This window comes from Triticum dicoccoides, chromosome 7A, assembly GCF_002162155.2.
Source record: "Triticum dicoccoides isolate Atlit2015 ecotype Zavitan chromosome 7A, WEW_v2.0, whole genome shotgun sequence".
Lineage (NCBI taxonomy): Eukaryota > Viridiplantae > Streptophyta > Magnoliopsida > Poales > Poaceae > Triticum > Triticum dicoccoides.
Window position 1 is genome coordinate 5,806,506 of NC_041392.1, and position 27,022 is coordinate 5,833,527.

Here is a 27,022-nt window from a genome sequence, read left to right on the forward strand (position 1 = left end):
CTGTGCAGCCAGGGGTGCGCGGTGGCAAGCGGCGCTGACAAGATTGCCATTGTGGCAAGCGGTGGCGTCCCTGGCGGTCCCTTTTGCACTGTTTAGGCGATACAGACGGGCATTTAATGCCCTTGTCCCCTGCCGTCAGGGTTAGGTATGATACACTGTAGCAGGTAGTTGTACCTACCGCAGCGCCTTTCCATTTTTACCCTTGTCTACGTTGCCACCTGTCGGTGACCCCTTGAGCATATAAAAGGAGGCCCATGCGCAACGTAGGGGGGGTTGGCTGGTTAGCGGGTTAGCTAGTTAGCTAGCTCAGAGAACACTCATGCTCGGTCTGGTTAGCTGCTGGTGTGTACTGTAGCACTCGCGCTCCCGAGCAAGAACTCAATACAAACCACAAAGCAGGAGTAGGGTTTTACGCATCCGTGCGGCCCGAACCTGGGTAAATTGCTCGCGTGCTTCGCCTCGATCCGCTCTTTGCGCAACCTCCACCCTCACCGAATCGAAAGGGACTCGGCCCGCCGGTCCCATAGGTGTTCGTGGATCAGTCCCCCGACATCTTTGGCGCGCCAGGTAGGGGGCGTCGAGGTTGTGTGAACCAGATCCGGCGTTCACGCGAGCTAGATCTTCATCATCTTCATCAACATGCCGCCGAAGAAGAAAGCTTCGGAGGCAGCTGCTCTGTCCGCGCTGAACCCACCACCGCCGGAGCAAATGGCTGGTGGGGCGGACGCCGGCGGAAGAACTGGCGTCGACGAGGGAGCTCGCGGTGCTGCCAGGTCCAAGGACAAGGCTGCGCTGCCCATCGGCGGCGTGGCTGGCTCCCACAATGACCAGGCGCACTCCAAGACCTCGGCGTCCGTGCATGCACCGCGCCCATCTCAGGAGGCGCGGGACCGACAGCGTCATGGTACTCACGGTACCATGCATTTGCTAGACCAAGATCGAGCTGGTGGGTCCCGGAGTGCTCAAGACCAGCATGTACGCCAACATGCTGGCACGAGCGAGGCACGGTCGCTTGGACGGGATACTGCTCCTTCTAATATAGTTAGAAGTCCGAGCATATCTCGCTCCTCGCACCATTCGCCACCGCCACCCGTCACTGCCGCAGAAGCTTTGGCGCGAGCTCAACTGCTCCTGGACTACCCTCCAGCGCCGGACAAGATTGACGACTAGAGGGCCACCATTCGGAGTCTCATCGGCTTCGCCAACGGCGACGCCCAACGGCAACCGAGCACGTCGCAGCCGCGGCAAGTCAGCCAGGCACAAGCCGGTGGCGACAAGACCGGTGGGGGTGCAACCACTATGCACTCTCCGCCCTGAAGGCCAAGATCGCCGACTCGCCGGATCCACCTCGACAGCGACTCCACCGCGTCATCAGATCCACGAGCTCATCGCGATCAGCGCCAAGTTCTTCACGAACGACAACAAGAAGACGCTCGTACTCGCATCGAGCACCGAAGAGAAGCGTGACGTCAATCAGACCAGCGCTCTGGGCCCTCTGTCGACATGCATGCGCCAGGGGAACCAGGCGACTTGTCGTACGCGGTAGGTTGCCCTGCGTTTGCTCGTGAGCTGCGGCAAGTCCAGTGGCCCAGCATGAAGAACTTCAAGCCAGACGTACCAGAGAAGTACGACGGCAAGTCGCATCCGTCGGAGTTCCTCAGCATCTACACCATCGCGGTGCAGGCTGCCGGGGGACGGGACGACAAGATCCTTGCCAACTACTTCCCGCTGGTACTCAATCCCAACGTCAGGTCCTGGCTCATGCACTTGCCGGACAACTCCATATCCTCCTGGGCAGACCTTTGCCATCAGTTTGTCGGCGCCTTTACAGGCGGCCACAAACCTCATGGCCAAGAGAGTGACCTTCATCTGCTCGCCCAGAAGGAAGGAGAGCCTCTGCGCAAGTACATTCAAAGATTCAGCCGTGTACAGCACAACATCCCAGATGTCCACCCCGCCGCGGTCATCAGCGCGTTCCATCAGAACGTGCGTAACCGCAAGATGTGGGAGGAGATGGCGATGTGCAAGATCAGAGATGTCAGTGAGCTATATGCCCTGGCCGACAAGTGTGCACGTGCTGAGGAAGGGAGGAGACTCCCCGGAGAGAATATAGGAGCAGGAGGATCTGACAGTGAGGATGCTGCCCCGGCAAAGAAAAACCGACGGCGGAACAGGAAGAATAAAGGCAAAGACGTGCTAGTCGTTGAGCAGCCCGGCAACGAAGGTGGTGCCAAGAAAGCCAATGTTGGTAGCTCCGGCAAGGAGATTGCCGCATGCACCAACTGCCAGGCTGTGGCAGTCACCGACAAGCAGGACGGCTCCGACAAGCAGTACTGTAAGATCCACCGCACCAAGGGCCATGACCTCCAAAGTTGCAAGAAGGTCGAGCAGCTTGTCCAGTAACAAAAGGCTGAGTACGAGCGACGCGACAAGGAGAGGGCCCAAGGTGGCGATGGAGAATCCGGCAAGAAGCGCGCCGGCCGGGGAGGACGCGGCGGCAAGGCCAAGCAGCGGCAAGGAGACAGACCTCCCGCGGCCGCGACAAGGACGAAGATGACGATGACGACGAAGACATGGATGATGTCGAGACCAGTGAGCAGGAGTTCCAGAAAGCCACAGAGGTCTTGTGCGTTGACGGTGGTGCTTCTCTGCATACTTCGCACCGCCAGCTCAAGCAGTGGGTGCGGGAAGTCAATGCAGCGGAACCACCCGTCGAATCACGCAAGCTTCTGAAATGGTCCAGCACGCCTATCATCTTTGATATTGAGGACCACCCTGATCGCACAACTGCAGTCGGGTGCTTGCCGATGTTGGTTTCACCAACTATCCGCAACCTCAAGGTCACTAAGATGCTAGTTGACGGCGGGGCCGGCTTGAACCTGATCTCCTCCGCTATACTCCAGAAACTCCAAATCCCTGACAGCGAGCTCGAAGAGACCGGCACATTCCAAGGAATCAACCCGGGAAGGAGCAAGCCGAAGGGGAAGGTCACGTTGCCAGTAACGTTTGGCAGCGAGCTGACCTTCAAGACTGAGAGGGTCACTTTTGACGTTGCCGATATTCCATTGCCTTACAATGGGATACTTGGCCGTCCAGCACTCGCCAAATTCATGGCAGCCTCTCACTACGCATACAACATGCTGAAGATGCCAGGCCCGATAAGCATCATCTCTGTCCCCGGCAACAAGAAGGATGCTCTTATCTGCGCCGACAAGATCTATCGGGAAGCGGCAGCCGCAACAGACCGCAAGTCACTTGCCGCTGAAGCTCCCGGGGGGAAGAAGACCAAGTCCGGCAAGAGTTCTGATGCCCACTCCGGCAAGCGCACCTCTTCGGAGTGCTGCGCTGCCGTCGAGGACGCACCATCGAGCTCCACCGGCAAGTATAAGAAGACGATGGCAGCTTCGCCAGAGGCGAAAAAGGTGTCCGCAAAGGAGGACGGCGCTGGTGGTACCTTCACCATCAGTGCCACTCTCGACCCTAAGTAGGAAAGCGCGCTCATTGCTTTCCTGCGGGCGAATGTCGACGTGTTTGCGTGGCAATCGTCTGACATCCCCGGTGTTCCCAGGAAAGTAATTGAGCACCACCTCGCCGTTTGTCCTCATGCGCGGCCCGTCAAGCAGAAGGTCAGGAAGCAAGCAGTGGAGCGCCAAGAATTCATCGCAGAAGAGATCAAGAAATTGGAAGCAGCAGGCCTTGTCAGAGGAGTGCTCCATCCTACGTGGTTGGCCAATCCTGTAGTCGTGCGCAAGGCAAACGGGAAATGGAGACTTTGTATCGACTTTACCGATGTTAACAAAGTTTGTCCCAAAGACCCATTTCCTTTGCCGCGCATTGACCAGATTGTTGACTCCACAGCCGGATGTGATTTGCTTTCATTTCTTGACGCATACTCAGGATATCATCAGATCTTCATGGCAGAAGAGGATGAGGAGAAGACCGCATTTGTTACTCCATGTGGCATGTACTATTTCGTACGGATGCCTTTCGGATTAAAAAATGCTGGTTCAACATTTGCAAGAGTAGTCCATGTGGCTCTTGAGCCACAAATACACAGAAATGTGGAAGCCTACATGGATGACATAGTGGTCAAGAGCAAGGACAGAGCAACCCTGATTCAAGATTTAGACGAGACCTTTGCAAATCTGCGTAAAATTAGCCTCAAGCTCAACCCAGAGAAGTGTGTGTTTGGAGTCCCCTCCGGCAAGCTTCTCGGGTTCTTCGTGTCTCAGCGGGGAATTGAAGCCAATCCCGACAAGATCAAGGCCATTGAGCAGATTGAAGCACCAAAGTGCGTCAAGGATGTACAAAGACTTGTCGGTTGCGTGGCTGCTCTCAGCAGGTTTATCTCTAGGTCTGCTGAGCGCGCCCTGCCATTTTTCAAATTATTGAAAAAGGCAGGTCCAATGAAATGGACTCCGGAAGCGGAGGCTGCGCTGCAAGACTTGAAGAGATACCTGTCCTCCCCTCCAATACTTGTCGCACCTAAGCCACAAGAGAAGTTGCTGCTGTACATAGCGGCAACCAATCAAGTGGTTAGTGCTGCATTAGTAGCAGAGAGGGAGGCAGATGACGAGCCAGCAACCACGGCAGGCACATCCAGCGACAAGCAGGGGGCTTCCCTGACAAGATCTGGTCCCGACAAAGATGAATCCGCGCAGATGCACGAGGAGATACAGAAGAGAATGGTGCAGCGCCCAGTTTACTTTGTTAGTTCCCTTTTGCAGGGGGCTAGGTCAAGGTACTCTGGTGTGCAGAAATTGCTTTTCGGCCTTCTCATGGCCTCGAGAAAGCTGCGCCATTACTTCCAAGCACATGAGATCACAGTTGTCACTCGCTTTCCGCTGAAGAGGATGCTACAGAATCCAGAAGCGACAGGCAGGATTGTTGAGTGGGCACTGGAATTGTCAAGCTTTGGCCTTAAGTTTGAGAGTACTTCAACTATCCAAAGCAGAGCATTGGCAGAATTCATAGCAGAATGGACGCCAACACCAGATGAAGAAATTCCAGAAACGAGCATCCCCGTCAAAGAAGCGAGCAAAGAGTGGCTGATGTACTTTGATGGTGCCTTTTCGCTGCAAGGCGCCGGCGCTGGCATGCTGCTTGTCGCGCCCACCGGAGAGCACCTCAAGTACGTAGTCCAGATGCACTTTCCCAAGGAGCAAGCAACAAATAATACTGCAGAGTATGAAGGCTTACTTGTCGGTCTCAGGATCGCGGCAGACCTTGGGATCAAGAAGCTCATTGTCAGGGGTGACTCGCAGCTTGTCATCCGTCAAGTAAACAAGAATTATTAGGGTCCGTTGATGGAAGCCTACGTCAACGAAGTGAGAAAGCTAGAAGAGCACTTTGACAGCCTACAGATGGAGCATGTTCCAAGAGCTCAGAACGCCATTGCCGATGGCCTGTCAAAGTGCGCCGCACTTAAGTTACCTGTGGAACCAGGGATTTTTGTGCTCAAGCTGACTCAACCGTCTGTAAAGACATCAACTGGACAGAGCAAGAAGAGGAAGTTGATTTCTGGTGACTATTTGCCGGCAGAGCTCCCCGAAGCCGCCACCAAGAAGGTCCCCAAGATCAACGCCAAGAGCGCTGAGGAGCAATCTGCTCCGGCAAGCCCTAGGGTTTGTTTCGTTGAAGCAGAAGCTCCCGACAAGTTTTGCTCCGGCAAGCTTGCCGGGGAACGTCAAGCTCCGGCAGAGCCGCAGATTCTCGCCGTAGAAGCGGATGTTCCCGCAGCAGCAGATTTGCCTTTAGTCCTTGTTGTCGAGCCACAAGCTCCAGCATGGACACAGCAAATTGTCCGTTTCCTTCAGACAGGAGAACTTCCCGAAGAGCAAGAAGAAGCGGAAAGAGTAGCCCGGCAGTCAAGTATGTACCAGTTTGTCGACAAGGCACTGTACAGAAGAAGACTCAACGGTGTGAAATTGAAGTGTATTTACCGGGAAGACGGACAAAAGCTGTTGGCAGAGATACATGGAGGCATATGTGGACACCACATTGGCGCAAGAGCACTTGTCGGCAAAGCATTCCGGCAAGGTTTCTTTTGGCCGACAGCCCTCCAGGATGCAACTGCACAAGTAACCAAGTGTGAAGCGTGCCAGTTCCATTCCAAGCAGATACACCAAACAGCTCAAGCTCTCCAAACGATCCGTTTATCCTAGCCATTTTTGGTCTGGGGGCTCGACATCCTCGGCCCCTTCCCCCGAGCAGTCGGGGGCTTTGAGTACTTGTACATTGCAATCGACAAGTTCACAAAGTGGCCGGAAGTGGAACCAGTGAGGAAGGTGACAGTACAGTCAGCAGTCAAGTTCTTCAGGTCGATTGTTTGCCGCTTCGGGATCCCTAACAGGATAATCACCGACAACGGTACGCAATTCACGAGCCGCACCTTCATGCAGTACATCCAAGATCTTGGCGCCAAGGTCTTCTTCGCTTCTGTTGCTCACCCGAGAAGCAACGGGCAAGCGGAGAGGGCAAATGCTGAAGTGCTGCGCGGGCTCAAGACCAGGACTTTTGACAGGCTGCACAAGTGCGGAAGAAACTAGATCGAGGAGCTGCCGGTGGTTCTTTGGTCGATCAGGACGACGCCAAATCGAGCCACTAGCCAGACACCTTTCGCTCTAGTCTATGGAGCAGAGGCAGTTATCCCCACGGAACAAGTATACGGGTCACCTCGAGTGCTTGCTTATGATGAGCTTGAGCAAGAGCAGCTGCAACAAGATGACGCGCTGCTCCTTGAGGAAGATCGTCTTCAGGCTGCTATGCGAGCTGCTCGCTACCAGCAAGCTTTGCGCCGCTACCATAGCCGCAAAGTTAATGCCAGAAGTCTCGAGGAAGGCGACCTTGTTCTTCGGCGTGTTCAGTCCGCCAAGAATTCCAACAAGTTGACGCCGAAGTGGGAAGGCCCTTACCGGGTGAAACGAGTCACTAGGCCTGGCGCTGTCCGCCTTGAGACCGAAGATGCCATTCCGGTGAGCAACTCCTGGAACATCGAGCATCTTCGTAAGTTTTACCCGTAAGGCGCGGTTGCCGGAACCTGTTCCGGCAACCACCTTTTGTACAAGTCTTGCCGCTGTTGCATGTAATCCTTTGTGCAAAGCCGGGCGCAGACCCCGTGCATAAGTAAAGTTAATATGCTCCACGCATCTTGTCAATTTCATGCTTTATATATTTTGCATGTGTGATCTGACACTTTGTGCAGCATCTACTCCCCGGTAAGCAATAACGAGCCATAAGGCTCCATATCTGTATTTTCTCTTCTTTCTTTTTCACAAGGAAAGGAAGGTTTCCTCGCGCACAAGTTTGCCGGGGGGGGGAAAGGATAAGAAAGGGGTATGGACCAGGCGTCGAGAAGAAAGGGGTATGGACCAGGCGTCGTTCAAGAATTTCGCCTTGCCGGGAAGCAAACAACAGAAAAGATAAGTTGCCAAAGTTTGAGCAGTCAGATTTTTAAAAATTTTAAGTTATCTTCCTTGAACGACCGTGCTTTGTATGGAAAACCTGTGCGCGGAGGAACCAGCTTGTAGCTAGTGGCACCCTTACTTTGTTTCGAGTCCGCTTAACAACTTAAGTGAGCTGCGACTAGTTGTCACGCCCTTACTTTGTTTCGAGTCCGCTTAACAACTTAAGTGAGTTGCGACTAGTTGCGACAAGGTTTCTTTTTGGCAGCGGCACCGCCAGCAGGCTGCTGACGTCCCGCATTCAGCGCTCGCGGCTAAGGTGCCTGCGCCGGCAAGTTCCCTAAAAGCGTAGGGTAAAAGCATACAAAGCAAGGAGTCAAGTAAAGGGAATAACATTGCAAGCATTGCCCGAAATAAAATTATATTACAAAATAGCTTGTCGCAGCTCTAACAGATCGTTTTCATAACTTGATCGACAGCGACAAGAAAAAGGAGGAAACGGGCGGCCTAGTCTGCGCGATCGCCCTCAATCCTCTTGATCCCGCTCACCTTGTCCACAATGGGTGCGACAAGGGCCTTGAGCTCCTCTAGATCGGCATCCGGCGGCAAGGTCCTGAGGACATTGGTGAGGCGGAGGCCCGGGTTGCGGAAGGCCACCTTCATCAACACCTTCTGAAGGGCTCCCGCGCAGATCTTGCGCGACTCGTCGGCCAGCTGCTTTGGGATCCTCTCCCGGAGTCACTGGAGGGCCGTCGCCACGCCCTTGAAGAACAGGGTGAGCTTGGCGCTGGGCTGGAGGCTCTCGTCGAAGGGATACCCGAGATCCGCCATCCCCAGCTGCGTCAACTCCCTATCGATATCCGCGGCAACATTCACCAGACTCTCCGTCCAGTGCTCCACAGTTTCCCTGAAGGCATTTTGGGTGGCGGCAACACTCTCTAGCAGCACCTTGTCGGCCTTGATCTCCTCCCTCAAGGCCGCCTCCTGCTTCTTGGTGCTGTCCAACGTCTTGGTCAAAGCGGTCAGCTTCAACTCAAGACCCATGTTGGAGTCCTTGGCGGCGCTGAGCTCTTTGCTCTTCTCGGCGAGAGCGGCCTCCAGCTGCGCCACCCTCGTCTCCAACTCCTTCTTGGCGGCCTCGGCGGCGGCGGCAGCATCCTCCGCTTGCTTGAGGGCTCCGTCAAGTCTTTCCTCGCGCGTGGCAAGCTCCTCCTCGTGGGCGTCAAGATTAACCTTCCGCTGCACCAGCTCGCCCTCCTCCGCGGATAGCTTCACGGCGGCAAGCCGCTGTTGCTCTTCGACTTCAGCTTTCTCGAGGAGGAAGGCCTTCTGCGCTTCGTCAAGCTGCTCCCGCTCCTCCGCCAGGGATCGGAGGGCCGCCCAGTGGAAACCCCCGAGCTCCTCCGCGCGCTTCTCTATGTCTGCTCCCGCCTTCGCAACAAGCGCCTCGCGGGATTCCAGCCTGACTTGCCACGCGCGGTAGAGCGACAATAGCTTCCGCAACAGCCGCTCCTCTTCAGGCTCGTTGCTGCTGTTGCTCGGCGCGTCAACCAGCGCCAGTCCCGCGGAGGCAAGCACTTCCCCGTCGAAGATCTCTCCCTCGACCGGCGCCCTGGAGCTTGACGCCCAGGGGAGGTTGATGAAGACGTCGTCGCCGGCCTTCAAGTAGACGCCAGGCTGGGGCTCTTCGGAGCCGGGCGCTGCGGCAGCGGCGGACGGGTCGGCGGTCGGTGTAGCGCCTGGCGCTCCTGCGGCCTCAGGGCCGTCAGTGCGATCGCCAGACCCCTCGCCAGCTACTGCGGCGGCAGCCTTGGCGGCCTCTGCACCGGCGGGATCGCCAGCGCCGGCTGCTTCTTCGGCGGCAACCTCGGTCTCCATCGGCTCCGTAGCAGATGGATCTGACAGCCGGAAAGGGGAGAAGAGTCAAGCAAAAATCCAATAAAAAGAAGATCAAGAGAAGAAGAACCCAAGGGAAGTTTTGAAGCAAGAGGAGTACCTGCACCAGGTTCTGCAGTCGTGGTCTCCGCCGTCGGGGGGCCGCTGGTGCTGTCCCTTGCCGGAGAACCCTCCCTTGCCGGAGACTTCGCCCTTACCGGAAGCCCTCCCTTGCCGGAGAGTTCTCCCTTGTCGAGGGATCCTCCCTTCGCTCCTGGTGAGGGTGCTCTGCTCCTACACAAATTGACAAGCAGATATCAGCAAAGACAAGTACCCATGCGCGCCTCGCAGCGGAAAGTAAACCGTATACTTACGCTGGGGGCTGCTCTGGAGAAGGGTTGCTGGGTCCGGCAAGGTTGTCTCGGGCGCGCCTCCCGCCGTCGCGGTGGGTTCGTCCTCGATGACGATCACCGGGACCTTGGCCCTCTTTGCTGCTCTCTGGGCCAGAGTCCTAAAGAGGAACAAGTTCAGAGAAAAAAGTGAGAAACAAGACAAACAACAAGAATTGAAGAAACGCAAGTACAGCAAGAGAAGCTTACTCTTCTTTTTCTTCCTCGTCGGAGCTGAACGCGGAGAAGTCGAAGTCCGGCGCGCGCCCGGCGCGAGGAGGCGGAGGAGAAGCTTCCCTTGGCCGCTTGGCGGGAGCAGTGGCGGTGGTCTGAGACGACCCCGCTCCGGCTGCCGGCGCAGCGTGAGCAGCGGCAGGAACTGAAGCGGTGGTCCGGCTAGACTCCGCTCCAGTTGCCGTTGCCGCATGAGGCGCTCCCGCGGCAACGGTGGTTGCCGCGGTGGAGCGCGTCACGCGGCCTGGCGACTGTTGACCCGCTTGCCGCTCCGCCACGCCACCGGCCTTGCGGAGACGCCTTCTTGGTTGGGATGGAGGCTCTGCTTGCGGCGAGCTGCCTGAAGATGAGGAGGAACAAGAGTTGATGTCCAGGGAGCCGCTCGTATCCTTGGCGGGCTCGCTTGGCTCGACGTCACGCCCGGCAAGCTCCTTCTTGCCGGCGGGCTCCCCTCGCTCGGCACGGCTTGCCGCCTCTGCTGCATCTGCCTCCTCCATGGTGAATCCAAAGTCACCCGCGGCTGCGACTGCCGCCGCCTCTTCCACCCTAGTGGCGATGAGTGCAAACTCCGCATCGGTGGTGTCGCGGGTGAGGCCATCCTTCTCGTTGGAGCGGATTGGCACTTCCACCAAGTCATCGAAAAACTGCTGCACGATGTCGTCTGCGGGCTCCTGCCAAGTTGGCACAATTCCGTGCGAGTCGCACTCCGGCATCATTGCACGGATGCGGTCGAGCGAGGAATTGTTGCACAGCTGAACGATGCCCCCCGACAACCTGAAGACCTTGGGATGTTGGGGGCCATACTTGAACAGCTCCTGCAGCATCGCGTGGAGCTCCAGGACAGTGAAGTTGTAGTTGAGGCCCAGCCGCAGCCTCATAATATCTGCCGCATTCTTGAACTCCCAAGTGGGCCTCCCTCGTTCCTGCAGGAGGGCGATGCGGCGGCAAAGAAAGTCTGCGCCAACAGCGCCTACAGTAAGCCCGGCAAGCATGAGGCGTAGGATCCGGGTGACAGCAATCTTCAGCCTGTCGTCTTCCGGGGCCATGTCACTCCAATCGCTGCCGCGTGCTACTGGGGTTTTGCGCCGGGTGGTGAATGGCTGCGGGTTCTCCTCGTCAATCCAGCACCAGTCTGCTCTCCACTCCTCCCACTTGCCGCGGAATTCTCCCTCCAGATACGTTTCCTTCTTGCTGACCCTTGAGATCCAGGCGATTCCGCCGGATAGGGGCTCTCCTCTCTCCACTCGGGGTATGAAGAAGTGGCGAAAGAGGGCTACGTTGGGATGGACTCCGACAAAGTTTTCGCAGAGATGTGCGAAAACTGCCATGGTCAGAACGACATTGGGGGTGAAGTCAAGGAGGTGGAATCCGTAGGTATTCATGATGTCGCAGAAGAATTCAGAGAAGGGCGGGCAGAGCCCGCAGTAGAAGAACAAGGCGAAGAAAGGGTATCCGTTTGGGGCCTCCTTCCAAGCAGCGGCGGGGAGTACCTTCGTGCGCGGATGCGCGCGCGTCTCCGTCGACCAGAAGAGGTAGTAGTTCTCCCTCAGCTCCTTCACGGCAAGCTTGGGGGGGAAGACGGCCCGCTCCTTCCGCAGCGCCGCAAGCCGCTGCGCCTCGGTCGACTTCACGACCTTCCCCTTGTCGGCTTTTGGAGCCATGGCGGAAGTTGTGGAGGAGGTCGACGGCGTTGGTGGTACTGGTGGCGATGGGGGGCGGAGCGCTGCTCTCTCTCTCTCTCAGCTTTGGGAAGGCGAGGGAGCGGCGGAGATTTCTGAGATTGGAAGCAGCAACGGGCGAATGGGCGAACTTCCCCTGTTTCCCCTGCTTATAAAGAGGGAGGGGGCGAACGTTTCGCATTTCCGAATAAATAAACCACCCACGATCTCTCTTCACGATGCCGCATTCAACGCGTGCCGTTCGGGGAGGGCGCGGTGGATACGGAGAGAGATACGGCGTAACCTAGGCCGCGCGTGCCCGTGCCCTGTTTTGGGCCAGGCCCAACAGCGCTCGGCACCGTGTATGGCCCAAGCCCGGGGGCTCCTGTCGGTTTACTAGAGTAGGGGTACCCTAGTATCCCGAACTTGTGCACGGGCAGTCGCAGTGTCCCGCGGCAAGGCTTGCCGGGTGACCGCCAAGGTCCTCCGTGGTTCCTTTGGAGCCATTCAAGAACAAAATATCCAAGCCAAGGAGACAAGACCCCGGCAAGAGGAGCTTGCCGGGAAGGCCAACCAAGGAATCTCAAGACCCCGGCAAGAGGAGCTTGTCGGGAAGGCCAACCAAGGCATCTCAAGGAACTTGCCGCGGTGCACCTCGCGCCCCGGCAAGGCCCGGTGAGCGACAAGCTCCCTGACGCGACAAGACAACGACCGCGGCAAGGCGCTTGCCGCGGCAAGCCACCACTCCGCACCCGCGCTCCAGCACATCCACCAACGTGTCGCTCTGGGACCCTTCCAAGCGTACGTGGCGGGAGGCTGTGCAGCCAGGGGTGCACGGTGGCAAGCGGCGCTGACAAGATTGCCATCGTGGCAAGCGGTGGCGTCCCTGGCGGTCCCTTTTGCACTGTTTAGGTGACACAGACGGGCATTTAATGCCCTTGTCTCCTGCCGTCAGGGTTAGGTATGATACACTATAGCAGGTAGCTGTACCTACCGCAGCACCTTTCCATTTTTACCCTTGTCTACGTTGCCACCTGTCGGTGACCCCTTGAGCATATAAAAAGAGGCCCATGCGCAACGTAAGGGGGGTTGGCTAGTTAGCGGGTTAGCTAGTTAGCTAGCTCAGAGAACACTCACGCTCGGTCTGGTTAGCTGCTGGTGTGTACTGTAGCACTCGCGCTCCCGAGCAAGAACTCAATACAAACCACAAAGCAGGAGTAGGGTTTTACGCATCCGTGCGGCCCGAACCTGGGTAAATTGCTCGCGTGCTTCGCCTCGATCCGCTCTTTGCGCAACCTCCGCCCTCACCGAATCGAAAGGGACTCGGCCCGCCGGTCCCATAGGTGTTCGTGGATGAGTCCCCCGACACCAACTAAGCCACCTTTTGTTGTTGTCTATTGTAGAATGACAATGTTATTTAAACCTTTCTTATTTCTGCCATATCAGAAGAAAAAAATAAAGTATGGCTTGGTAACTTTGGCAATGACCAGCGTGATAACTATGGTCTGAGCAACATGATAACTATACCATGATAAGGCTGGTAACTACAGTATGAGAAGGTTAAAAGCATGGAGAAGTATGGTAATTTAACATAGAAATTACCGGTGAAATGTTTCAAAAACTTTTTCCCCTTGGATGAGAAAGACACCATGGTGTTTAAACGTAAGATATTAGTTATCAAGTCTACAATGATACATCATCATGTTATTTACACAGAAATATCGGGTGTATGGTTTTCAACAAAAAAAATTCAGGTCAAAAGTTACAGTGGCGTTTGTATGGGAGTTATCAATTTTGTATGTTTCTACTACCATGTTATTTACACAGAAATTAGCGGGGCATCACCCCCCCTCGCCACAGTCGCCATATTTACCAGGATCAGGTACATAAGTTATCAAGTCTGTGATGTGTGAGTTATCATGTTATTTGTATAAGAGTTATCGTGGTATGGTTCGACAACTCCTCCCACCCCTACCCCCACCGACAAAGTTATCAGGACTGGGTATATAATTTATCATGTCTACGATGTGTGATTTATCATGTTATTTGCATAGAAGTTACCGTGGTATGTTTCAACGACTCCCCCCCCTACCCCCGCCGACAAAGTTACCAGGACTGGGTACATAATTTATCATGTCTACGATGTATGAGTTATCATGTTATTTGCATAGAAGTTACCAGAACAGTGATGCGTAAACTATCATCATATTTACACAGAAGTTATCGAGAGTATATTTCATCAAAACCCCTCACTCCGGTGGAGGGAAAGTTATCATGTTTGCGGTGCGTAAATTATCATGATATTCACACGGAAATTACCGGGGTATATTTCATCAACTTTTTCTGGTTTAAAAATTACCATCGTGTTTGCATGTAAGTTATCAGGTCCGCGGTGCATAAATTACCAGGCTATTCACATAGAAAATTACCGGTTGGTATATTTCAACAACTTCTTTCACCTCGGGCTAAAATTATCACGGTGTGTGTACATAAATTATCACGTTTGCGGCCCAAAAATTACCGTCTTTCATAGACGACCTACCACCTTCCCTTCGTCAACATCTCCTACCTCTCCGACTGAATATTCTTTAGAAGAATCATTGATCACGTCACCAAAATTATCTACATTGTCATCCGAGTGTTGACGGAGATACCTACTTCCATCATAAAGTGGAACAACAACGATAAAATAGAGAAAACTCATGGAATTAAAAAGAGAAAATGTATATTTTATAAGAAATACAGTACTAAATATCATCATCAAATAGTTTAGCTTTATCCAACTTAGCACGTACCTAGACAGTGTGGAGTGGTTAGTGTATTGAGGTCTTCCTTAGCTTCATGTCACAGGTGCTCAGTTCGAGTCTCTGCATGCAATTTGCTCTATTTTTAGATGGTTATTAATACTTGCGGAAAAAAGGAAAGTGCAGGTAATTAATTCAGCGCGAAAAAAGGGAAGTGCGGGCGGGAAGATAATAATCAACGTGATTTCGGGGAGGAGCGAAGGGATTGTTTCCGCGGCACACGTAGGACTACAGTTAGTTCCGCTAAAAAATCACGCTCGTGTGATCCAGATCCAACGACGCGCAGATCGTTCGGATCTGTTAGCGAATTTCCAGTCGGCAGGAAAATAGCTTTCTCGTTTTCTCTATTATGTTTCTATTTTCTTTTCCTTTCTTTTCTATTTCTTTCTCTTTCCAATTTTATTTTTATTTTTCAATTTTTTTCAAAAAATCAATTTTTCAGAACTCCAAGTTTTGTTTAAATTTTCGTAAAATCTGCAAAATTTCAAATTTTTAATCCCATTTTGAAATATGTTTGAAACTTAAAAAATTTTCTTCTCGTTCTAAAATTTCCTCAAAGCTAATATTTTTTTGCATTTTTCAAAAAAAAGGTGAAAATTTTCCAAAATGGTTTGAGATTTGAGAAATGATACAAATTTTAGAAATATTCATGTTATTTGAAATGTTCACAAATTTAAAGTAATATTTGTGTTGAAGAAACACGTTTCAAAAAATTGCTTTCAATGTTCAAAACATGTTTACATTTCCAAAATTGTTCACAAATTGAAAAAAACATTGTTTTCTTAAAAAAGGTTCATGTTTTCAAAAAAATTGTGAATTTCAAAAAAGAACCGTTTCAAGTTTTGTTCATCTTTTCCCAAAAGTTAATTTTTTGGAAAAAGAATTAGGATTTCAGAAAACAAATCACATTTCAAAACATATTCAGAATATCATAATTATTACTTTATTTTTTTCAAAGTTCAAAAAAGATCAATAGATCAAAAAAATGTTTTGAATGTGACGCTACATTATGTTCTTAAACATTCGCGCTGGCCATTTTTTAGTGTTTGTTCGAATGGCTAGTAGCACGTGGCCGAGTTTTTGAGGTCGTGAGTCTAATCCTTCAACTCAACGGTTATTTTGGATTTTTATTTATGCCTTACAAACACATGTCGTTTTGGTAACTACCAGTGGCCTGGCACAGACCCGAAATGTTGTGCGCGCACATGCCATCTGACGATAAAAGAGAATATGTAAATTGTGGGCACATTCCAAATTAAAGAGAATAAACCCTGGTAAAGGAGGGACTACGCGCTGATTATGGCAATGGAATGGGACTCACTGCAATTAGTAATCCATCCAGTTACGCTATCGTAGAAGAGAGTGGTCGAAGCAACTATGCCCCGAAGGTCCCCGTGCAGCCACAACATGACGAGGCAATCACATCCTAGACACGGAGGCGAACCCGGAGGAAAAAAAGGCATGAGTTGAGTGGTGGCCACCACCCTGACCAACCCCACCACTATCAAGATCTCGCGGGCCAAACATGACACGTGAGAACATCGCAACTCCTCGCTCTGTCGCCCTACTGGTGCAGAGACCGTTTTGACTAGCCCATCAATTATCTCTCCCGATGTTTCTCACAAAAACAAAAAATCTCCCGTTGCAATGCACGAGCATATGTGCTAGTAAAAACTAAAGAAAATAACTATAAAACAAGAAAAGCCCGACACAATAGCCGCACGAGCCAACCATTTATCCTCAAGATTTGCTTCCCCTGTGCTAGTGAACCAACCTACTTTCCAGAAGACGGTTGTAAGAATAGGGTGTTTTATATCCGTACGCTGGCCGGTTTTCCTTTTGGTGTGTGTTTTCTGTTGGTGTTTTTCTGTTTTTCTGCTCTCAATTATCCTTTTTCCCATTTAACTATGGACACATTTTTAAAATGCATTTTTTAATTCAGAACATTTAAAAAAACTTGTTTGTTTGTAAAATTCACGTGAATATTGTACTATGCCAAATTCTAGTTCCAGGGGTATTTGTCCTCTTTTTTCTTGAGAAATATTTGTCCTTGTTCGGTGCAATTTTGACCTCCTAAGCGATGAAATGTTTTTATTTTCAATTTTGTTCGGTACCAAATTGGCCCATGAAGAGCCCACCGGCTTATATACCAGGAACATGAGCACCCGTCCGCTGTTTCCAGAGACATCCGGATGTCCACCCGTCCGCTGCTTCCAGAGACATGACCGCGAACCCTAGCAACCGCCGTACATTGCCGTCCCATTTTAGTGTTTTCTTCCTTCTTTTTCCTTTTCCCATTTTTAACATTAGAAACATTTTTTGTAATTCCAAACCACTTTTAGAATTCATGAACATTTTTTTAAAATATGAAAACATTTATAAATTCGTGAGTTTGTCAAATACAGAATTATTCATTTGAAATCACGACTATTTTTCATTCACTGCTTGGGGTGTGATGTTGCTCCCTTGCAATAGGCGGGCCATGTTTGGGGATGAAAAATGAGACTTCTTTCGTTGTTCGGTGCAATTTTGTCATGTGATGTACTCCCTCCGTCCCAAAATAAATGACTCGACTGTGTACTAACTGTCCCAAAATAAATGACTCGACTTTGTACTAACTGTGCAGTTAGTACAAAGTCAAGTCATTTATTTTGGGACGGAGGGAGTAATATATTTTGCCATGACTTCTAGGAAAGAATTTTGTAATTTTTTTGCGGTGATTTTCATGTGTCCCCACGGCAAAGCCATTTTTGTTTGTAAATTTTGCCGTGTGATTGCATAGATTTGTCATGAGTTCTACGCTAGAAAATTCTAAAATTGTCATGCTGGTGTGTACATTTGTCATGATTTGTAGGGAAGAATTTTTCTAAATTTTGCCATGTCATTGTATAGATTTGCCGTGAGTTGTGCGAAAGATTTTCTTTTGCTACGAGTGTCATGGCATTTTTTTAATATGTCCCCATGGCAAAAAGTCATCTATTTTCGCCGTGCCTTGTTTTTTAAATCTCCAAAAATGTTTTCTTACATTATCTTAAATTTTGTCACATTTTACGTTCCACGTGGCAAATTTTATCACAACCTAGACACATAATACTTTTTTTCGCATCTCTACTATGAAAGGGCAGTTCGTACCTTTCGTTTCCTTCACCCCTCAATCGATCTTCCTCCACCGATTTTTTTTCAAAACTATAGCCCAGCTCCGGCTTCTGGTTTTATGTATCGATTTTTTTCATGTGTCCCCATGGCAAGCCATTTTTCTTGTAAATTTGTCGTGTGATTGCATAGATTTGCCATGGTTCTACGCAAGAAAATTCTATAATTGTCATGTGGGTCTTAAATTTGTCACGTTTTAGATTCCACATTGAATTTTTTATCACAACCTACACAAAATACTCATTTTCACATCTCTACTATTTTCACAACCTACACATACATGTGCGCGCGCGCGCACACACACACGAAATCTGTCCCGACCCTCCTTCTCAACTTTCATCCTCCGTTCTGATCCTCCTTGCCCCAAGTATCCTCCTACACATTGTCCCTCTCAAACGAGCACCACTGGTTCTATCTAACTTTTGTATTACTTCCAGTAGTCTATTTTCAGTTGTGCTTTTTGTCATGAGTTTAAAAAAATCTAAGTCTTCCTTCCGGATAGATATTCTCTCTGTTTTGCCATGTTTTCTTTCTATAATAGTTTTCTTTCGTAGAACTGCATGCGTTAGTTTATTTTCCATTGTGTTGTGCCAAGAGATTTCAAGTTTCGAAAGGAATAAATCTCTCATTCACCCATCGATATACTCTCGATCCTACAACATTCTTTAGTAAGAGTCTAGCAATACCATAACTGGTTTGAGAACCGTTTAATCATATTATGAAAATTATTCACATGTTCCAAAAAAGGTGAAATTATCTCATAAAAAAATCAGTGTGCTATATATACATTTACAAAACAAGGAACATACAAAAAAATAAAAAAACAATAAAAAGTGAAAACATAAAAACATGGAAAACAAAGAATCAAAAGAAATAAAGCCGCACAGATCTATACTTTCTAATAAAGCAAGGTGCGTTTCATCCGTTCACCACCGAAAAGATTTTTGTTCTATCAAGGGTGTTACTAAATATTTGTGCGTCCATCTGCTAGAAAAGAAAAACACTAATAAAACAAGGTGTGTTTCTCCAGTTTTATCATCCGTTCGCCATAAAAAAATTGTTTTATCCAAGGTGGTACTAAATTGTTGTGCGTCCATCTGGTAGAAAGAAAAATAGTATTGTCCAGAATTTTGTATGTGGGTCGCGCATGCTATGGCCCAGCAAAGCCAGCCCATTTGTGTCCTGCCCATGCATCAGAGAAACATTATTTACCGCATGTGGCGGCCAATAATCATAATTTCGCGTAGGGCATCAAAGATTGGGACGGCCGGTTTCCCTTTTTTCTCTATTATATTTCTATTTTATTTTCCCTCTTTTTTATTTTCTCTTTCTTTTTCTTTCCAACTTTATTTTTACTTTTCCCTTTCTTTCAAAAATTCAAATTTTCAGAACTCCAAGTTTTGTTTAATTTTTTGTAAAATCTGCAGAATTTCAAAATTTTATTCCCATTAAGAAATATGTTTGAAACTTTAGAATTTTTCTTCTCGTTCTAAAATTTTCTCAAAGCTAACAAAATGTTTGCATTTTTCAAAAAAGGTGAACTTTTCCAAATTGGTTTGAGATTTTAAAAATAAATTATATTTGAGAAAATGATACAAATTTTATAAATATTCATGTTATTTGAAATTTTTCACAAATTTAAAGTAATATTTGTGTTGAGAAAACACGTTTCAAAAAATTGCTTTCAATGTTCAAAACATGTTTCCATTTCCAAAATTGTTCACAAATTGAAAAAAACATTGTTTTCTTAAAAAAGGTTCATGTTTTCAAAAAATGTTTGCGAATTTCGAAAAAGAACCGTTTCAATTTTTTTTCATCTTTTTCCAAAAGTTATTTTTTTGGAAAAAGAATTAGGATTTCAGAAAAAAATCACATGCCAAAAAATATTCAGAATATCATAATTATTACTTTATTTTTCGGAAATTTCAAAAAAGATAAATAGATCAAAAAAATGTTTTGAATGTGACGCTACATTATATTCTTAAACATTCGCGCTGGCCATTTTTTAGCTAGAGCTGTTTGTTAGAATGGCTAGCAGCACATGGCCGAGTTTTTGAGGTCGTGAGTCTAATCCTTCAACTCAACGGTTGTCTTGGATTTTTATTTATGCCTTACAAACACATGTCGTTTTGGTAACTACCAGTGGCCTGGCACAGACCCGAAATGTTGTGCGCGCACATGCCATTTGACGATAAAAGAGAATATGTAAATTGTGGGCACATTCCAAATTAAAGAGAATAAACCCTGGTAAAGGAGGGACTACGCGCTGATTATGGCAATGGAATGGGACTCACTGCAATTAGTAATCCATCCAGTTACGCCATCGTAGAAGAGAGTGGTCGAAGCAACTATGCCCCGAAGGTCCCCGTGCAGCCACAACATGACGAGGCAATCACAGCCTAGACACGGAGGCGAACCCGGAGGAAAAAAAAAGGCATGAGTTGAGTGGTGGCCACCACCCTGACCAACCCCACCACTATCAAGATCTCGCGGGCCAAACATGACCCGTGAGAACATCGCAACTCCTCGCTCTGTCGTCCTACCGGTGCGGAGACCGTTTTGACTGGCCCATCAATTATCTCTCCCGATGTTTCTCACAAAAACAAAAAATCTCCCGTTGCAATGCACGAGCATATGTGCTAGTAAAAACTAAAGAAAATAGCTATAAAACAAGAAAAGCCCGACACAATAGCCGCACGAGCCAACCATTTATCCTCAAGATTTGCTTCCCCTGTGCTAGTGAGCCAACCTGCTTTCCAGAAGACGGTTGTAAGAATAGGGTCTTTTATATTCGTTCGCTGACCGGTTTTCCTTTTGGTGTGTGTTTTTTTGTTGGTTTTCTTCATTTTTTCTGCTCTCAATTCTCCTTTTTCCCATTTAACTATGGACACATTTTTAAAATGCAATTTTTAATTAAAAACATTTTAAAAAACTTTATTTATAAAATTCACGTGAAAACTGTACTGTGCCAAATTCTAGTTCCAGGGGTATTTGTCTTCGTTCTTTTTTTTAAAGAAATATTTGTCCTCCTTCGGTGCAATTTTGTCCTCCTAAGCGTTGAAATGTTTTTATTCTCAATTTTGTTCGGTACCAAATTGGCCCATGAAGAGCCCACCGGCTTATATACAAGGAACATGGGCACCCGTCCGCTGTTTCCAGAGACATCCGGCTGTCCACCCGTCCGCTGCTTCCAGAGACATGACCGCGAACCCTAGCAACCGCCGTACACTGCCGTCCCATTTTAGTGTTTTCTTCCTTTTTTTTCCTTTTCCCAATTTTAACATTAGAAACATTTTTTGTAATTCCAAACCATTTTTATAATTCATGAACATTTTATTTGAAATATGAAAACATTTATAAATTCATGAGTTTTGTCAAATATAGAATTATTCATTTGAAATCACGACTATTTTTAGTTCACTGCTTGGGGTGCACTGTTGCTCCCTTGCAATAGGTGGGCCGTGTTTGGGGATGAAAAATGAGACTTCTTTCGTTGTATGGTGCAATTTTGTCATGTGATGTATATATTTTGCCATGAGTTCTAGGAAAAAAGTTTCTATTTTTTTGCGGCGACTGTCCTGATATTCTCCATGTGTCCCCACGGCAAAGCCAATTTTGTTTGTAAATTTTGCCATTTCTATTGCATAGATTTGCCATGAGTTCTGCGCTAGAAAATTCTAAAATTGTCATGCGGGTGTGCTAGAGAAATTTTCTAAATTTTGCCATGTCATTGTATAGATTTGCCATGAGTTGTGCGAAAGATTTTCTTTTGCTATGAGTGTCATGACCTTTTTTAATGTGTCCCCATGGCAAAAAGTCATCTATTTTCGCCACGCCTTGTTTTTCAAATCTCCCAACATGTTTTATTACTTTATTTCAAATTTGTCACATCTTACATTCCACATGGCAAATTTTATCACAACCTAGACACAGAATACTTATTTTCACATCTCTACTATGAAGGGGCGGTTCGTACGTCTCGTTTCCTCCACCCCTCAATCGATCTTCCTCCAACGATTTTTTCCAAGACTATAGCCCACCTCCGTCTTCCGGTTGTATGTACCGATTTTTTTCACGTGTCCCCAAGGCAAGCCATTTTTTTTAGTAATTTTGCCATGTGATTACATAGATTTTCCATGGTTCTACGCAAGAATATCCTATAATTCTCATGTGGGTCTTAAATTTGTCACGTTTTACATTCCACATGGAACTTTTTATCACAACCTAGACAAAAATACTCACGCACACACGCACGCATACAAAAGTTAGATAGAACCAGTGGTGCTCGTCTTCCTTTTGGTGTGTGATTTCTGTTGGTTTTCTTCTGTTTTTTCTGCTTTCAATTCTCCTTTTTCCCATTTAACTCTGGACTCATTTTAAAATGCATTTTTTAATTCAGAACATTTATATATATTTTTTTTGACAAAAAAATCGGGTGAAAACTGTAGTGTACGAAATTCGAGTTCCATGGGTATTTGTCCTCGTTCGGTTTTGTTTTTTGAGAAAATATTTGTCCTAGTTCGGTGCAATTTTGTCGTGGTAAGCGTTGAGATGTGTTTATTCTCGATTGTTCGGTACCAAATTGGCCTATGAAGAGCCCACCGGCCTATATACCAGGAGCGTGGGCACCCCTCCGCTGTTTCCAGAGACATCCGGTCGTCCACCCGTCCGCTGCTTCCAGACATCGCCGCGAGCCCTAGCGATCGCCGTACACCGCCGTCCACCCCGATCCGCCCCCATGGCGCTGCGAACCCTGGCGGCGAGGGCGGTCCGCCTCCATACGCCGGCCCTCGGCCTCTCCCCTCCGCCCTCCGGCCGCCCCAACCTCCACTCCGCCGCCGCCACCCGCCGCCTCCCCCCTCCGGCCGGCGGCCGCCTCATCTCGAGCAGCAATCTGGTACGTGACATTACTCGGAGCTCTCCTAGCCAACGCAGCCAGTTCTCCGACGAAGGGGAAACAAGCAGAACTTGTTTCCGGTAGAACCTCTCCAGCGTTTTCAGTCCAATCAACGCAGCCTCCTCCACTCTCTGACAGGCATTCATCTGACGGCATACTCAAGTGAAAACTTGGCCTTTGAGCACTGGCCTGTATCAGGAATGAAGGAGGCATCTGAATTCATTTTATCTGTCCCCTCCCCTCTTTAGGAGCAGACCAATGGCTGGGAACCATCTGATCAGGTTTTGCAATCCATATGTCTTTTCCTTTCTCAACTGTCTTCCTTGTACCGGGTCAGGAATGCCACAGAGGACAATATTGATTCCTTACTTGAGCTCTGCACACAATCATCTCTTACGAACCAAGATCTCCACAAGTTTAGCAGAATTTTCCCTCTTAGTTCCTTTGGCAATTTGCACAGCAAATTCTGTAACCAGTCAGTACCTGTGTTCCTGAATTCACTTTCATCAGGCCGAGTCGTCTACTGCTTTACGAGAGTCGTCTACTGCTTTTCTTGCCTGGCCCAATCCCGGGGTCTTGCCGCCGGCACTGCCGGTTGGAAAGGCGATGGGGGAGGAGCTTGGAGCGGCCCAATTTGAAATAGTGCGTCACCTACTTCCTGATCCGAGAAAGGTTTTGTTAAGGATTCATTCATTTCTGCACTAACCTTCTCCGATAGGAGCTTAGTCACCTCATGTGGAACCACACCTTCATCCTTAGCATACAGTTTCTTCAAAAAAAAGGTCAATAGTTAGCTTCTGGATCTGCACCATCTCCTCAACCCAAGTGCCCTTATCATCTTTCAGTCTGATAAATAATGAGAGTCTTCTTTTTCCGCCAAGTAGCCTTTCTTTGGAAGTATACCCTGTATTTCTATCACCCTCGTTCATCCAGTCAACCCTTGACCGTTTACATAATTTCTTCCTCCCTAAGCAGCATCTCATCCAACTCCCTTGAGATTTCCTTGCTTCACTTCTGATCTTCGGCCGAAGGTGGTTGCTTCTAAGTATTCCCCATCTCACATTAGCTCATAAGGAAAAGCGTATCTTCCTTTTGTACTCCTGCCAAACACAAGCAGGTGCGCCAAGTGGTCAGACCTGGACGAGATTAAGTAATGGACCCTAGCATTTTGAAACATTCCGGCGATGCTACCCCTCTGTCAAGCCTTGCGTTAATGTTGTCATATCCGAACTGCTTATTGTCGTATGTCCAATCTCTAGGACTGTGATTTGCAAATATGTTGGCTGTTATTATATTCCGAAGTCAACTATCTCTGTTTTCTAGCAGCTCAAAGATTTTGTAATAAGAACTTGAAAGGAAATCTGAGTTTAGCAGTTTTGGCTCCTAATCTTGGTCTGGGTTTTTTTTTCCACTCATTGGTGGGTTGATCAGGGAGGTTCTCCACCTGAAGATGCTGCTCGGAAGATTGTGCTTGAGAACGCTGCCACGCTTGAGCGCCTGGAGAAGAGTTATGAAATGTTCAAGTAAGAATTATTCGTTTCATTTAAGTTTTCTTATTTCTGTTATAATAATGTCATACAGATACTCTAATAGTGTTTTTTTTTTCTTTTTTCTTTTGAAGGGCACGCGTTCGATTACTAGAGAAGGGAAGCAATATTCTGAAGTGGTCGTTGGCTTGCATTATCCCTGTGCCTTTGGTTTACAACATTGTGGAGTATCATTAGGATAAGGAGGAACTGGCCATTGTGATTTGAACCTGGTTATTTAATTTCTATGGTCTTTATCATCAGTTGTATCACACTACTTAAATGTGTCATCGTTCTGCTAGGTGCATCATAGAAAATGCCACTCTAAATCGTTACTGTACCATGTTGACAGATTCGCCTGATACGTATGCCCTTGCACCTACCTGTTATCAACTGTTCTCATCCGATTCTTTATGACAGGGGGACCCACAACATCAAATTATGTGCAACGCGCACTTATTCCCTTGACGCAGCACAAAATATATTACTCCCTCCTTCCATCTATATAGGGCCTAATGCGTTTCTCGAGGCAAACTTTGACCAAATGTTAGAGCAATAATATATGACATGCAACTTACACAAAGCACATCATCAAATTCGTATGTGAAAGGAGCTTTCAATGATATAATTTTCATATTATGCATGGCATGTAGTATAAATTTTATCAATAGTCAAAGACGGTCTTGAAAAACGCATTAGGCCCTGTATAGATGGAAGGAGGGAGTACTTGCTTGCACTGGTAAGTGTGCAAATGATTCCTAAAGCTCGCAGTTTCAATCTGCATTTATCTACAAACATGCATGTGCAATGATTTTGGAGTACATCCATGCATCCTTCGAGTTTAAATCGTGATCGGATCTAATACTTCGCAAACTTGACTAAAGCATAAGATTTATCCTTTGGTCATGCAATAAAATATGTATTTAACTTGTGATGTTTATGTGCTCGTTTTTTCTACTTTTGTAACTTGAGATGCTTATGTGCTTGTTTTTCTGTTTTTGATTCTCATGGTTAGAATCAACAAAATTTATGTTTGAAAAATTAAATAGCTTCTTTTTTGACAATTATCTATTGTTGATAGGTTTGGAATTGCTTATCACGCTTACCACGCGATAAAATTAAATAGCTTGTATCCATAGAACATCTGGTGTAACATAGATAAATGAAAAACACAAAATAAAATAAAAATAAAAAGGCAACAAGAAAGGGAAAACAGAAAATCTGAAAAATAGATAATGTTGAAAAGAAATTAAAACCTAAATAAAAATAAAATCAGACATAAAACTACGCAAAAAAAATGGGCACGAAAAAGGCCTGACGTACTAGCCCAACGAACAAACAGTTTATGATCTTTTTTTAAGAGTCTAACTGTTTAGGCCTTCTTTGGATTAGAGGATTTTCACAGGATTTTCATGGGATATCAATCCTCAGGATTGTTTCCTATGAAACGCATTTGGATCAAAGGATTGGGCCATTAAAATTCCTCAGGATTGGGTCTCCAAGGTGCTGATTTCAAAGGAATTTACACATGAGGTCCGACCTCTGGAAAAAATCCACAGGATTGGCTATGTCACGGCAATCAAATCCTCCATTTTTTCTATTCCTTTGTTTTGCAAATCCCGTCCTGTGCAGATACTGGTCCAGCCCACTTCCCAAGCAATGAGCGGGCGCCCCTATGTCGCACTTATAGCGAGACCTAGGAAACCTCCCATCAGTGCAGGTCAAATGGACCAGCCCTGTCCTGGAGGCTTCTCATTTTGTTTCCTCTTTTTTCACGTTTTTTGGTTTTTAAATTTCTTTTTAACTTATTTTACGCTCACAAAAACTATAAGCATATTCTTTATAAAAATATACTTCACGTAATGATTTAAAATATATATTAATAATGCATCCGAAGAATGTTAAATGTGTACAAAAAATGTTCCATCTATACAAAAAATATAGAACATGTCAAGATCATGTATTTAAAATTTCCCATCAAGCATTTGGAAAGAATGTCAAACAAATATTTGAAAAAAGTTAATCAAGCATTCGAAAATGTTAAATGTGTATAAAAAATGTCGACAATATATTAAAAAATGTTAAACCTGCACTTAAAAAATGGTAACTGTATATAATTGTTTCACCATGTATTAAAAAAATATTACTTGTATTTGAAAAATGATAAATGTGTATATAAAAAATGTTGACCAGGTATTAAAAAATGTCGAACTTGTATTTGAGAAATGTTAAATGTGTATAGAGAAAATGGTGATCATGTATTACAAAAATGTTTAACTTGTAATTATAAACGTTAATAAAGCATTTTAGAAAATTTTAAATGTGTTTAGAAAAAATCTTGACCAGGTATTCAAAAAATGTTAATCTGGTATTTATAAAATCTTTATCAAGCATTTGAAAAATATTATACATGCATTAAAATGTATTGGATATATACAAAAAAATGTGTATATGAAACCCAAGAGTAAACAACGAAAACTGATGACAAACGAGAAAGAAAACAAAAAAACAAAGAAAATAGAAATCCCAATGAAAATCAAGAAAACTAAGAAAAACAACTGAAAATAAAGAAAATAAAAAACCCCATTAAAAACAGAGAAAATAATGGAGTAAAACCCATGAAAATAAATAAAAGAAAAGGCAGAAAACCTATGGAAACTGGCTCGTTTCGCCTCAAGTAGGTCGGGCCCTGCTATTTACCACAACAGGATGAGGGCGTAGTTGCTAGCAGCGATGGTCGACATCCAGAAGACCAGGTATAGATCCCCGTGTGCTCTCCTTTTCTTTTCTATTTTCTTTTAGGTGTGTGCGAATGGGCCAACCTGTTAGTGTAGACGCTTAAGGCGAGAGCTTCTTCCCTCTCGCTGTAAGCGAGATATAGTCGCCGTGAGCACGGATCTATCTCGCGAGAGGGTGTTTCCGATTGTGCGCGTGGGTCGGGGCATAGTGCTAAGCATACGTTCTTAGATGTGATGAGTCATAAAACCACTTCCCAAGCAACGATTGGGCGCCCTATGTCGCACTTATAGCGAGACCTAGAAACCCTCGCAACAACGCAGCTGAAATGGGCCAGACCAGGTGCG

The 27,022-nt window shown here is 47.2% G+C and overlaps 1 protein-coding gene across 1 annotated transcript; it reads left to right on the plus strand.

Moving 5' to 3' along the window:
• Positions 1–22,173: 22,173 nt before the first annotated feature.
• Positions 22,174–24,332, plus strand: LOC119334635. Its single transcript, XM_037607173.1, has 3 exons — positions 22,174–22,413; positions 23,845–23,936; positions 24,035–24,332. Exons 1-3 carry the CDS (start codon positions 22,255–22,257, stop codon positions 24,135–24,137), a joined length of 354 nt encoding a protein of 117 aa, XP_037463070.1. The 5' UTR covers positions 22,174–22,254; the 3' UTR covers positions 24,138–24,332.
• Positions 24,333–27,022: the final 2,690 nt, after the last annotated feature.

Excerpts from the sequence above, each read along its gene's own strand:
- LOC119334635 (XM_037607173.1), top strand. The coding sequence starts at position 22,255 with ATGGCGCTGCGAACCCTGGCGGCGAGGGCGGTCCGCCTCCATACGCCG. Across the intron at positions 22,414-23,844 it reads TCATCTCGAGCAGCAATCTG|GGAGGTTCTCCACCTGAAGA; the intron begins GTACGTGACATT and ends TGGGTTGATCAG. Across the intron at positions 23,937-24,034 it reads AAGAGTTATGAAATGTTCAA|GGCACGCGTTCGATTACTAG; the intron begins GTAAGAATTATT and ends TTTCTTTTGAAG.